Source organism: Ixodes scapularis, unplaced genomic scaffold, assembly GCF_016920785.2.
Source record: "Ixodes scapularis isolate PalLabHiFi unplaced genomic scaffold, ASM1692078v2 PGA_scaffold0__279_contigs__length_252992795, whole genome shotgun sequence".
Lineage (NCBI taxonomy): Eukaryota > Metazoa > Arthropoda > Arachnida > Ixodida > Ixodidae > Ixodes > Ixodes scapularis.
In genome coordinates this window covers 91272190-91286013 of record NW_024609835.1, presented here as the reverse complement: position 1 = coordinate 91286013, position 13824 = coordinate 91272190, and the positions used below count along the sequence as shown (strand labels likewise).

Below are 13824 nucleotides of genomic sequence, written 5' to 3'. Positions count from 1 at the left end.
AAAACAAAAGAATTACAATATTGAGTGCAATCACTTGGGACATACAGCAACCTTTAGTTCGCAATACCTGTCATGTTTTTAATCACTTTTATTCCACGTTTGACGCCACGTTTCACGTGAGCGATGGAGCTTGTTTAATATTCCCGCGCGAGGTCTTCCACCAATCAAAATTTTCTCGCCATGCCACCGACGCCGGACTATCTGCGACACAAGCTCCTTAGCGTTGTAGCGTTAAACAACGTCCAGGGCGTTATCATCCCTAAGAAAGGTGACCGGATCGCTCTCTTCAGCGGTGGTAGAGATAATTGAAACGATATTTGGCGTCCTCTTGAGAGAATTTTGGAATACGGGTTTCGGCCAGTACCTCAGGATCCTTCCGTTCAAATTTAATTGGAAAAATTCAACTTTGACAAATAATTTAAGCTCGATGTAGGCGAGAGCTAATCTGCTTATTCGTTTTATAGCCAGAGTGATCGCTACACAGCGTAAACAAAGGCTTTAAATTGGTTTTCAGGAAACATTATTTCATATACTATGGCTATTCGCAGGTCCTGATAATTAGTCACATGATGCGTTCGTTGGATCTCAATTTACGTTTGTATGCTTACTTTATATCTGACTCTTCTCCTTAAATCAGAAAGTATCAAAACGGCCTGAAAGCTTTCGGGTTGAAGAGGGTTGACAGGATTTCTTTGTAACTTATTTCAATATGCTATACTATTTCAATGTATAAACTCCTTCAGGTTACCTTCTAAAAACCCCACACTGTCCGCTGCAGAAAGATGACTTGCAACGTCGTGAAGGTAATAATACTTATTACCTTATATTACAACAGAGTCTGAAGCTATTCAATTTAATATGATAAAATATTCTTGTTAGCACTCGATTGGTGTTATTTCATATTAATATCCAACACGTTTTACGGTTACTAGAGCCTCTTTATCTTACCTGTTGATGATGATGTCAGTAGATCCTTTGCTGCAAGTATAAATATAAATTTTGATTGACATCGTGCATCCTAGTTAATGGATGTTTTACACTCATCGCAAATAAAGCGCCTATTGTAGATTATTTAGAAAACGATCTCTTCATACTTTTTTCGGTTGTGACTTTTTTAACATCATTATGCCATTATCGACCATTCACGTAACATATTTACTTCAATATAGTCTTACTGATATAAGGCACTGCGTGTGGTAATCCGGCTTCACCGCATAATGGCAGAGACGCACCCACATTATCCGATGTTTACATCAGAGAGCGTATACGGAATGCCTTCGAGGACTCCAACACTGTGCCGAGACTGGAGAGCACCGTCAACGCGTCTGTGTTATGACTCGAACGGAGGGGCCACTAATTTCGAGCGGCTAGGGGCGCGAGGGGCCGATGGCTCGAGTATCGCCAGGGGACTCGACCAACCCTCGACACGGGACTTGCAACGGCGACGGATGCCACGGTGTGTGTGTCCGAAAGATATAGCCATGTAACCAAAATAACCACCTTTAGTTCAACACCAGTACTATGTGTATTAAACAGTTGTCATTATACTAATTCACGCCTTTTTATTAGGAAGTAAAAAGTTTAAACCCTTTCAAATCAGACGTGATATATAATCCACAAAACTATAAGAGAAGTAACAAAAAAAATGATGACGAAAGCAGATGGCAAAATGGCTGGGCAGCAAAGTCACAACGCGGCAACTGCTTCGAGGGAGAGCAACGTCGGCACCTCCAATAAACGGTGACGCTCCGAACCTGCCACGTCTTCTGAGTCTGAACAGTCTTTGGACGTCAACAGTAGCAACTGGCACGGCAGTGGCAGGCAAAACCAGTGCAGCTTCTTCAGGTTAAACGACAACAGAAGCAGAGTTCCGGATCATCATGGACGCAGCCGTGAAAAGTCTTCTCCGGTAGGCGATAAGCGGTATCACTGGTTTAACTAAGACGGCTCAGCGCGACACTGCGAGTCAACCTCAGTCAATAAGCAAAACGTTGGTGTCCGAGTTTGATCCAGCGACGAAGCCGATTTCTTCGGCGAATGTATGGATCAACCGAATTGACGACCTGGCCACGGCAGATGGCTGGAACGATCAACAGACTTCGTGCTACGCATTGGTGAAGCTCGAGTGCATGGCCAAGACATGGTACGATGCCTTATCAACAACGCGACGGACCTGAATTGAATAAAGACAGGAATTTAAAAAGGTATTGCCGTCAACGTTAGGCCGATAGAAACCCCACCATGACAAGGAGGCGAAGTTGAGGTACCCCAACGAGCAACTTGATGTGTACTTCTAAAGCAAGCTTTCGAAGGTACGGCTGTGAGAACTCCCAAATCTGACTACGTGAATTACTTGATAAACTTAAACAATGAGGCCATACGAGCTCTCAGAACAGGCATTTCACACACAAGAAAGCCTTCTGGGTTTCCTGAAACGGATAGAATAAGAGCTGTCCCGCTTAAAGAGGTCGTCTGGAATGAGGGTAGCTTGGAAGAAGTGTGGCACCGAGACTTAGGTGCATGCAGTTTCACCGACTCTTCTGGGTTCTGCACTACAAAACCCACAGATGGAAAGAAGGGGCTGCGCTGTTATAACTGCTCGGAATTGGGTCATATCTCTGTCAACTGCCCGAAACCAGAACGGAAGCCAAGATGCATTAACTGTGGTAAGGCTGGCCACGAGACAAAAGACTGCCTTCAAACAAGAAGCTCAAGGAGCTCAAGTGAGAAGAAAACAGCAGTTTAAACACAAGGCATTATGGCACGCGGCTGCATGGTGTCAAACGATAAATATTTACACAAGCCGGTTAAGGCTTCCATAAACAAAGGTAATCAGTGTGTAGTTTTCGAGAAACCGCAGCGCACCAGAGGAATTCCGCTTACCAACCACTAAAATATCCATTAACGATAAGTGGATTCGGTTTAGGGAAAACAACACCACTGGGCATTGTTCAAGCAACGGTGACGGTTGATCACGCTATGGCAGACGTCCAGGTGTACGTCGTACCTCACGGCGTACAGGTTGTTCCACTGATCCTCGGTTAACGTTTCGCAGAACAGCCATGCGTCACCTTGATACGCCGAAAAAAAAATCTGTATGGATTTTCGAAGAGCGCGGGGAATTTGATGAGGAAGATAAGAGCATGCTAGCTATCCATATTTCTGAAATCGCGCCACGCCGACTGAGCCTCTGGCCAAAATAGGCTGCGGTAATCCCCCCCCCCCCCCTCCCACACACACATTATGTGGGTTTTGTAGCACTCTACACTACCGAAGAGCCGAAGGGAAACATCTTTATTGATGCACAGCACTCGGAAGGCTGGACCAGGACCATCGTATTCTCAGCAGTGCTCTAAAGAACTACAGTGAGGAATACGTCCCACCAATAACAGACGTCGAATGTGGGGACATCAAGTTTAATGAAGGAGAACGAGTTGTTCGAGTTGAACGGTTCACCGAGGAGAGTTCTCTGGCAAGTGACAAAATCCGCTGTGACGACAGACAACAACACAGCCTGATTGATATAAAGGATATCAACGTGGGAGCTTCAGTGACGTTGGAGATACAGTATCGAATCATCAACCTCATCAACGAGAAGCGTGACTGCTTTTGCAACTAATGTGTTTGAAATAACGTGGTAGAGATTAAAATTGACCTAACGATTGACACTCCTGACATGTATAGGACGAATCGCCCCGCCAATCATGACAGAGAGAGAGAGAAACAGCGCATAGTATGATTCACGATCTCAAGAATGCTTGCGTAGTCAGAGATTCTTTGTCTGAATTCGCAAGTACTCTCCTCCTGGTAACAAAGAAGACGAGAGAAAAACGGCTGTGCGACGAATTCCGCTTCCGGAACAGCTAAAGAGGACAAGTATATCTTCCATTGATCGAGGATCTTTTGGACCGCTTGCGTCATGAGCTTTGTTTCACGATTTTGGACCTGGCTTCAGGTTACTAACAGGTGCCCTTTGATGTAGGAAGCCAACCAAAGACAACGTCCGTAACCCCTGACGGACATTAGGAATTCTCAAGAAGGCCGTTTATGCTCATGAATGCGCCAGCTGTGTTTCAGAGTATGATAAACACGGTGTTGGGATCTCTGCGACACACGAATGCCATGGTGTTTATATGCCGCTGGCGTATTCCCACGACACTCCCACCTCGAGGTGGAGTTGGGAACTTTCAGGGAAATTTTCCACATTTTACGCGCTGCAGCCTAACGATCTGGCTTCAAAAGTAAGCGATCTTTTAGGATCCAATACTGTAACTCGGATACGAGATCTCCGCATCCACTTTTATTGCAGACTACAACAAACCATAGGAAATCGGAACGTTTGCAAGGCCGGGAAAGGTTTACGACCTTAGAAGATTTCTAGATTTCTGCAGCTAGTTTAGGAGATTGGAGGCAGAATTCGCGACAAGTATGAGTCATCTGAACATACTTTTATGTAAAGGAGAATTCTAGCAATGGACAACCGACTTAGAGCAAGCATTCAGAAACCTCTAGAAAAGTTTATCGAGAAGCCAGCGTTGGCAGTCTACTCGCTTTTGTCGAAGACTGAAGGGCACACGGACGAATACAAGTTTGTACTTGGTGGGATTCTTTTCCGGACACAAGCTCATTGTCAAATTAAGTCAGTCACACACAAAAGCCGTCGTACCACATGTCACGAAGGGCAATACCACTCATACGAACTTGAGGCTCTCGCGGTGGTCGGGACGACTAAAATCTGCTGCCATATTTTTGGGGCAGGAGTTCCACGTGGTTACCGATTGTAACTATCTCAGGACCGCCTTATGGAAAAGAGACATCGTCCCAAGAATTGGAATTGGGCACCTGAATCTCCAAAATTACAGCTTGGACATCGAGCACCGACCAGGCAGTAAGATGAGTCACGTGGACGATCTGAGCAAATCACCTAGTGTCAGGTTGATGTGCAAAACTGCGTTCAAGTTTTTCCCATGTCAATCAAACCAGACGGTTGGATCGCAGCTGAACAGCTAACGGAGTGATCAATAGACAAAATTAAGGAAAAACTTCTCGAGAGCGGCACTAGTAAAGAAGCCTTGCGACTAAAGGGTGAATATGCGCTGCGTAGTGGAAAACTCTTTTGGAAGGAAAACGGCAAAAAATGAACACAACCATCTTGGGTTGTTCCGGCAAAAGCACGAGGGGGTAGAAAGTCACAAAGCGTAATGATGGCGACGAAGTGACACAATGATTTCAGACACCTTTGATTAGACAACACGATAGAGCTGCTCAAGCGACTATACTGGTTTCCACGAATTAGGCGATATGTGGAAGGGTACATATACTGCTGTTTGGAGTGCCTCTTTCAGAAGAGGTTTTCAGAAAAATATCCAGGTGAACTTCACAGCTTAGATAACGTCGGCAAGCCTTTCCACAAGATACACCTTGGCCACCTTGGACCTTTTTCGACAAAGCAAGGCAGGAAGCTTTTACTTAATTCTGGCTTTCAACCGGTTTACGAAATTAGTCATTTTTACGAGCTTCGCGAACTACGAACGCATTCTCCACGAAGAGGTTTCTCCTGGACATCGTTCGAATATTTGGTGCTCTTATCAGAGTGATCACGAATCGAACAGTCGAAAGTAGCGCAGTATTCGGAAACTACTGCAGGGAAATGAAGATCATTCATGTCAGGAATGCAACTTGGAGGGGTTGACTGGTCGACCTTTCTTCGCCGTAGGTAGTATATACCGAAGACACCATTCTTATAGGTGGAAAACGTTTGTGTGTCTGGGTTATTTGTTTTGTTATCTTAAGCCAGAGTAAAAGTCGCAAATATGTAAAACTTGTGATTCACGACAAAACGTTCAGCAGAGATAAGTTAGAGTCATCAAAAATATTGACGTTGAGATTTTGTGGGTGTGAACACCATGCCCAGCATCTCCTCGCAAATTTGGCTTGCGGATAAAAACGTACGTTGTATTTTTCTTTCCTTGTTTCGTAAGCTCCAATCAATAGCGTTTCTCGTTCATCGGAAAAAAATACGCGAAATCACTCTTAATAAAAGGAATGACCTGCTATAAACATCTGGCAATAAATGTTCTTCTCTTTAAATTGTTTGAAATGGTCTACCAAGAAAAACCTGAAACGGAATCAATTTATGCATCGTTTCCATTTCAGCTTCTTATTTGACGGGGGAAAAGAAAAACATTGTCATCTTAAGCGCAAAGTATATATAAGGAGTGAGTCGCATTAGCTCAAAACCGCATTTCTAAGTACCAAATAGCACCCATTTAAAAATATATGTTCATGAAAAATGACGTCATCTGCCGAAGTTATTTGCAGATATTTTAATAGGTTAGTAATCATTCACTCGCCTTTGCAGGACCACCTTGTCAAGCGCCCTGATTTTACTTCACCATAGGCTGTGAAGCCTTCTCTGCACCTAATTGTATAGTTGTCTTCCTCTTTAGTGCATTCAGAGGAAGCGTCCGAGACGTTAAATAGCTCTTGTAGTATTCCTGCGCACAAATTCTCTTCTTCAATAGCTGAAATCAAGCACAAATAAACAGATTATTGCAAACTCTAATCCACGTCTCCTTTTGGATCGAGGACATTAACGTGTCAAAAAGCCATTTTATTCACCATCCGGATTTTGTTATAATGAATAATATTTCCTGTAATAAATATTTCATTGATTTATAACGATTCGCTGTATACCAGTTGAGTGTAGTCTCAGACTTGTGATTAAAAAATTACAAGAAATAAATAGCAAAGCCACGATGTAGTTTTAGCCAATCTTGGAAGCAATTACGATGCAACCTCATTATTTCGAATTTACAAATGATATTATAACATATTCAGTCATTTCATTTATCATATTGCAATCAGCGTATTCCATGGACATAAAATCAAATTTGTGTCCAATATTGGAAACAAAAGTGTTTATTGATGTGACCTTTTTGATGGCAAAGCCGGTGTACCTATACCAATTTTGGCAAGTATTGTAACTTCTCGAAATATAATTTCAACCAGTATACAGATATTATACTTTGCTTTTAACATTAACTATAGTAAACCTACCTTTGAGGGAGGCGGCTTTGACGTTCAGTTTGGGGGGAAATATGCACACATCGCCTTGTGGGTATTGGCAATTGCTCATCCGTCTGAGCACTGCAGGGTGTTGTTTATTTTCAAAAACAAGGCGCAAGACGAACTCATTTCTGAAAAGTTGAAGTAAATCAGTGACCCGTGTTTTCATTTAGTCTCTAATCTTGAACTGAACAAAGCTCTTGATAGCGAGACATTTAGACAGTCAATCCGTGCCTGGTCACGCTCATCGTGGCGAACATCTTTTGTATTGTCGTAGTTAGTAATTCCCACCATCCCAATATATATATATATATATATATATATTATTTTTTAACTAGAATAATTGTCAACGTTCAATTAGTTGCTACACGCCTAAATCGCAACATGTTTCATGCTTCTCGATTTTTAAAAATACTATTTCTCATTCATGCATTTTGCGAAAAGCACAAACCGGGGACGTTACATTTTGCGATATCTTTAATTTGACCAGGCTACTTTCCTATGTTTATAAAAATATCAAGCAATCGAAATGAAGGCATTTTATTATCACCAAACCAATGCCTTGAATTAATATTAGGAAACTTCCCATCAATATGCTTTCATACCATTGACATAGGAAAGGCTGAGTACATAAGAAGCTTTTATAGAGTATTAGGAGCCTCAGTAGTTTAATATTTTTTTTGCACTTGTAAGACGTACTTTGCTCCTCCGTTCTCTGAAATCGGCACCCAAATTTACGATTTAGCAGCATCAGCGCCTATTCAGTTTTGTATACAATACCAAAGCATAATTATAAATCAATAAACATATAATGGCCTTACTATATTAGCTCTGCAGTTTATAGCTTCGTTTAAATATGCATCCGACAAATTACAAGCTTATATAATAAATGAACTTCGCGCTATACTCACTTGCAGCTGACTGTTTCAACTTTCAGGAGCTCCCTCCCAAAAACAACCTTAAGCTGAAGAAAAAAAACAGCTATATATAATATTTCTTTAAGCGAAACTTTCCATTACAAATAGTGAAACATTCCCAACCCAGAACAAAAGTAAATCAGCTACGATAGACTTATGATATATTACCATCTATTTAGTTACACTTGGGTAAATTTATCGTCGCTCGTCTACATCACTATCTTTTCGCATGAAAAATATTTGAATTAAAAATACTTCACCAGTAGTCTCTCAAGACTAAAAACACGCATCGAAAAAGAGCTGCTGGTTTACAAAAAGGCAAGGTTCTCATTTCTAGATGGAATATATTTTAATCCCTCATTTCTTTTACGAATTAACTCAAACAATTTTGACAAAAGTGCGCATATAACTTGTCAGCAGCAGTTTTGCCGCTTTTATATATTGTTGTTAGATGTGCATTTTTCCAAATGATATTTTTTTATTAAATTTCATTTATTGCAAAAATAAACTACAGAAAAGCCTACAAAAACAATTACTTTCAAAGATCAGCTTTCTTGTATCTCCCCAGACTTCGTACACATTGGAGTGCAATGGATCGGTTTATTCATGAAAGTTCGCAAAACACAGAACACGCGTTTACTGTCCCTCATAGTAGAATTTTATCGGTAGCCTTGTAAAAAAAAAAAAAAGCGAGTCAATAAATACCTTGCAACAACGGTCATTGGAAAGGTTGAGGTCTTGTTTTTAAAGAACATACATTCGTTTGAGTCAAGAAGGAGGGGACATATTTCTAACATCTCAACCACCTGCGAGATATTTTGACCGTGCACTACTCTTCAGTAAGCTAACGCGACTGTAATAGTTCGTATTGTTTCTCAGCAGCGATATCAGAGGGACGTACGCTAAACAGCCTTTACTTTCTCAGCAAACAGGAACTGTGAGAGCAAACTTAGTTAATATTTAATAAAGGCGACCTCAATAATATTTCAGTTCGCACTAACATACACAACATTACTCAATGTAAAGTAGAAACACGCCTCTAAATTAGTGATATTTTAGTGACGAACTACGCAGCTGCACACAGGTACGATTAAGGAGGCGGTAACTGTACCGTATACACAAAAGGTAATTGAAATGGTGCATTGTGCTTGTTCCTAATCTGTGTTTGGGTAAGACTCCTTTAACACATCCTTAATCAAGCAACCTGGTTCCTAACAGCATTTATGAGTAATTTTCACTCTTTCAGAATATCGATTTCGAGTGAATGTTTTGCTCTATAAGGCAAATTATATACTCACAGCCGAAGTAATATCCGGGAGCTTGTTGTCGCAAAACGACGAAGTGTATGGCTCAGTGTCGTTTGTTTGAAAAACCAAAATATAAGAATAAAATTCTGTGGAAAATCAGAAAATATTTGGTGAAATTAAAACTGATATATTTCAACATAACAAAGGCACGCACACGGTGTTGTCATGAGTACCTTATTGGAAAAACCAGCATAAAAATCTAACTGGTCAAGCAGGTAACTAAGCTGGTCAAACTGGTCAATGTGGTAGTCAAACTTGTTTAACTGGCAGTCAGGCTGGTTTAAGCTGGGCAAGCTAGAATTGGAACTGATCAGTCTGGTTTAAGTAAAAACCAGCATGGTCTAACTAGAATCTGGTTTTAGATTCAATCTAGTGTAGCTGGGAGCCAGTCTGGTCCTAACTGGTCAAACTGGTCAAACTGGTTTTCCATGGAGCCAATGTGGTCAAGCTGGCAGCCAACTTGGTCAAGCTGGGAGACAAGCTAGTGAAGCTGGTCGAACTCAAAATCGTGGTGGTCAAGCTGGTCTTGTTGGGAGCGCGCACGCCAAGGTCGGTTAGAAATAGTCAAACTGGCACTGCTGGGAGCGCGCGCGCCAAGGTCAGCTTGGGCTGGGGCAAGGCCACGTCCTGTTGTTTGTCCTCTCGTCTTTGGTAGACGACCGGGCACTTGCGCGCTGCGAGCTGCCTTTGTGTGCAAGAAAAAAGTGAGAGAGAGTGGTAGGAATGGAGAAGTTGACACACGTTTGGCTAGCTTGGGCAGATTTGCCAAGGGACGGCCGTGTGCGCGTTGTCTGCAAATTACTTCAACGACGGCCAGTGCAAGCGAAGCGAGTTTTGAGGAGACAGCGAGCGGTAGTGCGTTCATTGTGAGAAGAGGTCGGACGTCCCTGACTAAGCGTCGCTTCGCGTATTCGAACGTGTGTGTGTTCGCGAATGATGCTGGTGCCGAGGAGTATCGCGAATGCCGTCCAAGCCACGTGGATTTCCTTGCCTCTGCCGACCACTGAAGAAGCCACTTCGCCCCACACTAGCGGGACACAGGTTCGCTTCTCTCAACCGTGTAGTATTTTCTAATGCTATTGCCTGTTTTTTTCGTGTGTCTAGCATTTTTCGTGTTGAGAGATAAGCAATCTGGTTTAATAACATTGCTTGTTTTTGTCCGAAAACCTCTGTATGTGCGTCGGTTGTTTTGTTTCAGCGCCGAGGATATGTAGCATCTGAGCTTATGTGAGCAGGCCGCAAGTACGAAAGTAATAGATTGGATGCCGAGTTGGCTTTTCTGAAGAGCTTAGCTTGTTTATCCTGTGTATTATTTTAAACAGGTTAAATTGGTTGGGTAGTCCCCCAGCACGACCGATTTAACCATCATGACCAGCATGTCAAACTGGGCATGCTGGGGCAATAACCCAGCTTAAAGCTGGGACCATATCAACCAGCATGACCAGTATAACCAGATCAACCAGCATAACCAGTATGACCAGATCAAGCAGCATGACCAGCATGCAAAACTCGGCATGCTGGGGCAATAACCCAGCTTGAAGCTAGGACCAGCTTAAGCTGTTTTTTTTCAATAGGGCGGGCGCTTCAGGCGCGCTGCCTTTGCGCGCGAGAAAAAAGGAAGAGAGTGGTAGGAACGGATAATTTGAGACACGTTTGGCTATATTTGGCATATTTTCAAAGGGACGGCTGTGTGGGCGTTGTTTGGAGACTACCTGAACGACGGTGCAAGCGAAGCACGTTTTAAGGAGACAGCGAGTGGCACTCCGTTCATTGCGGGAAGAGGTCTGACGTCCCGACTGAGGCGTCCCTTCGTGTGTTCCAACGTGGGTGTGCTCGTGAATGGCGGTGGTGCAGAGGAGTATCGCCAATGCCATCCAAGGCAGACGGATTTCCTCGCCTCTGCCGACCACGCAAGAACCGCTTCGCCCCCATCACTGGCGAGACCCAGGTTCGCTTTCTTATCCGTGTAGTATTTTCTATTGTTATTGCCTGCTTTCGGCATGTCTCTAGTGTTTTTCGTGTACGGAGACAAGCAGTCTAGTTTTAATAACATTGTTTGTTTTGCACCGAGAACCACTATCTCTGCGGTGGTTAGTGCTGTGTCAGCGCCGAGGATATGTAGCATCTGACCTCATGTGAGCAGGCCGCAAATACGAAAATAATATAATGGATGACGAGTTGGCTTTTCTAAAGAGCTTGGCTTGTTTATCCTGTTTATCAATTTAAACAAGTTAAAGAGGTTCGAAAGCCAACCAGCATGACCACTTTAATCAGCATGACCAGCATGCCAAACTGGGCATGCTGGGACAATAACCCAGCTTGAAGCTGAGATAAGATCAACCAGCATGACCAGCATGCCAAACTGGGCATGCTGGGGAATAACCCAGATTGAAGCTGGGACCAGCTTAAGCTGTTTTTTTTCTCTTCAATAGGCTAATGAAACATTGCAGATTAATTAACGTGTGTGAAGTATAAAAGATAATGGTGTGCCGCAGTCATCTACGAAGCATAGTTGTGTAGTCATCTGTGTAACTTTTAACTAAAAAACACCGTTTCAGTCTAAGTTACACAAATTAATTTTTTTTTTTTTTCAAATAGCCATGTTTTAGACCCAAATAAAAAAGTGTATATTTTTTTAAGTGACGTATTTTTATGTGCAGGAAGTGTACGTAACCATGTTTTGTTTTTTTAAGTACTGCGTTAGGTTTGCATTGCGTGACACCTCTGCAAATTTCAAAACGATTTTTTTCGAAAGCTAGTTTATCATTTTGAGATTGCTTTCTTGATAACATTGCTGAATTATTCGTTAGTTCAACTGACAAAACGAGTACATATTCGAGCTTCAGCAGTTGTGGAATGGTATTTCGATGTCTCCCAATGACAAGACAAATTCAGAGAATTCTTTAAACAATTCGACTTTTAAAAGCAATATTTAAGATAACAGGATATCAAAAGAACAACCGAAGAATTTGATGAGAGATTAGCACCGCTTACCTAAAGTGCACATTTGATTGCCATTGGAGGTTTTAGAGAGAGGGTAGATGCAAGTGCACCTTTCATAGCGGTCTATAATTACGCACTTCGCGAACTTGTGGTCGCACTTCGTGGTACACTTATCTGGAAGAGATCACATTATTTTTCTTACGGTTCTGCGTTTAAACATAAGCGAAAAAGCGTAATGCATGACTGCGTTCGAAAGAGATACGTAGCACACTTGTGGATAGTAAGAAGTGTAACGTTTGTCATGCTGTGCAGGATACCCCACAACGCTCTGTGCACACCTGCAGCTTATTACAGTTATGCGTCGAATAGTCATGATGGCTTTCGTTTTCATTACTTTGCATCAAAATTAGTAGCCTAACTTTCAATACTCGTCTTAAAACAGCATCGCGGCTGCTTGACGTCCATTGCGATGGCCATATAATTTTGTTTTCACATGACGGCACAATATATCACTCTGATCATAAATTAGACCATCGCATTTCATCAGTAGCCTTAATGGGAATGATCTCACGTTTTCAAAGTACTACGGCGCACATTTTGTCATCCTACTGAGGTCCAACCGCTCATAGAAACTTAGAAGGATGTCACCAGTAGGATGGACTTCATGCTTTCAAACTTATGAAGAGAGCGGCGTTGCTAAAATGTGGAGATATACGACGCAGGACGAAAGTTTCACTTGTGAGTAAGAAAACTGTAGGTCTCTGAAACATAACAAAATATTGAATGTTTTTCTACAAACCTGTGCAAACACCATTCAACCTCTGTAGTCCTTCTGCACATGTGCACACTGCTTTGGTGTCAATAATAGTGCAAATCTCACTCTCGTGGCATTTCTTCTTTTCTTCTTCATTGCACACCACTTTTTCTAAAAAGCAACAAAGTGCAAAGGTAAGGCGCATGATTGAAATAATATTTTAACAAATAAACACCACGGGAAACGTGGCGTTTCCCGTGAAGCTGATTCTACTTCTTGAGTACTGACATACACTCCCTCACAATATGTTTTTTTCTTATCATTAACATTTGTTGGCCTAAGGGCACTTTAATTCAGATGAACGTCACTTTATAAAATACATGTGTTGTACCTGTCACTTACATGTGTGTACTGCTCATATGGAGTCAACAGAAAAGATGTCAGCTTACGAAAATCAAATTCTACGTGACAAAAACAAACTGCTGTTCTTATTTTCAACGCTCCCTATTAACATATCCCAATAAAATTCTAAATGAGGGGCTAGACCGCACTAGCATCGAAAGCATTCTTTTGAACTATTATAAAGCACGACGTAGAAATTCATATTGTAAGCACTCTTTACGGGACAAACCTTTATAAAGCATCTTGATTCTGAATTAACTGCTCTCAGAATCGCCCCGCAATACTGACCTCCCGTGAACTCGTTATAAAACACATTATTTTACATAAAATAGCTTCACTTAACTCAGTAAGAAAATCTATCGATTAATGGCCATATAACTTAAAATCCAAACCTTTTGGACAAAGCACTGAAGTATTGAACCTTCGTGTTTTC

The 13824-nt window shown here is 42.0% G+C and overlaps 1 protein-coding gene across 7 annotated transcripts in view; it reads right to left on the bottom strand.

The window, feature by feature from the left end:
- The window catches only part of LOC8050470 (glycoprotein antigen BM86), a 104674-nt gene that overhangs the window by 11694 nt on the left and 79156 nt on the right, over nt 1-13824 (bottom strand). For 6 of the 7 annotated variants that reach the window (XM_029978033.4, XM_029978036.4, XM_029978034.4 and 3 more), the window contains 7 exons: nt 13035-13160; nt 12287-12409; nt 9284-9378; nt 7980-8032; nt 7060-7199; nt 6354-6524; nt 949-978 (listed from right to left, as the gene is read on the bottom strand). In XM_029978033.4, the coding sequence (XP_029833893.2) occupies nt 949-978; nt 6354-6524; nt 7060-7199; nt 7980-8032; nt 9284-9378; nt 12287-12409; nt 13035-13160 (738 nt within the window). The remainder of the gene's footprint in view (nt 1-948; nt 979-6353; nt 6525-7059; nt 7200-7979; nt 8033-9283; nt 9379-12286; nt 12410-13034; nt 13161-13824) is intronic. The other variant, XM_029978035.4, reaches the window with a different exon arrangement.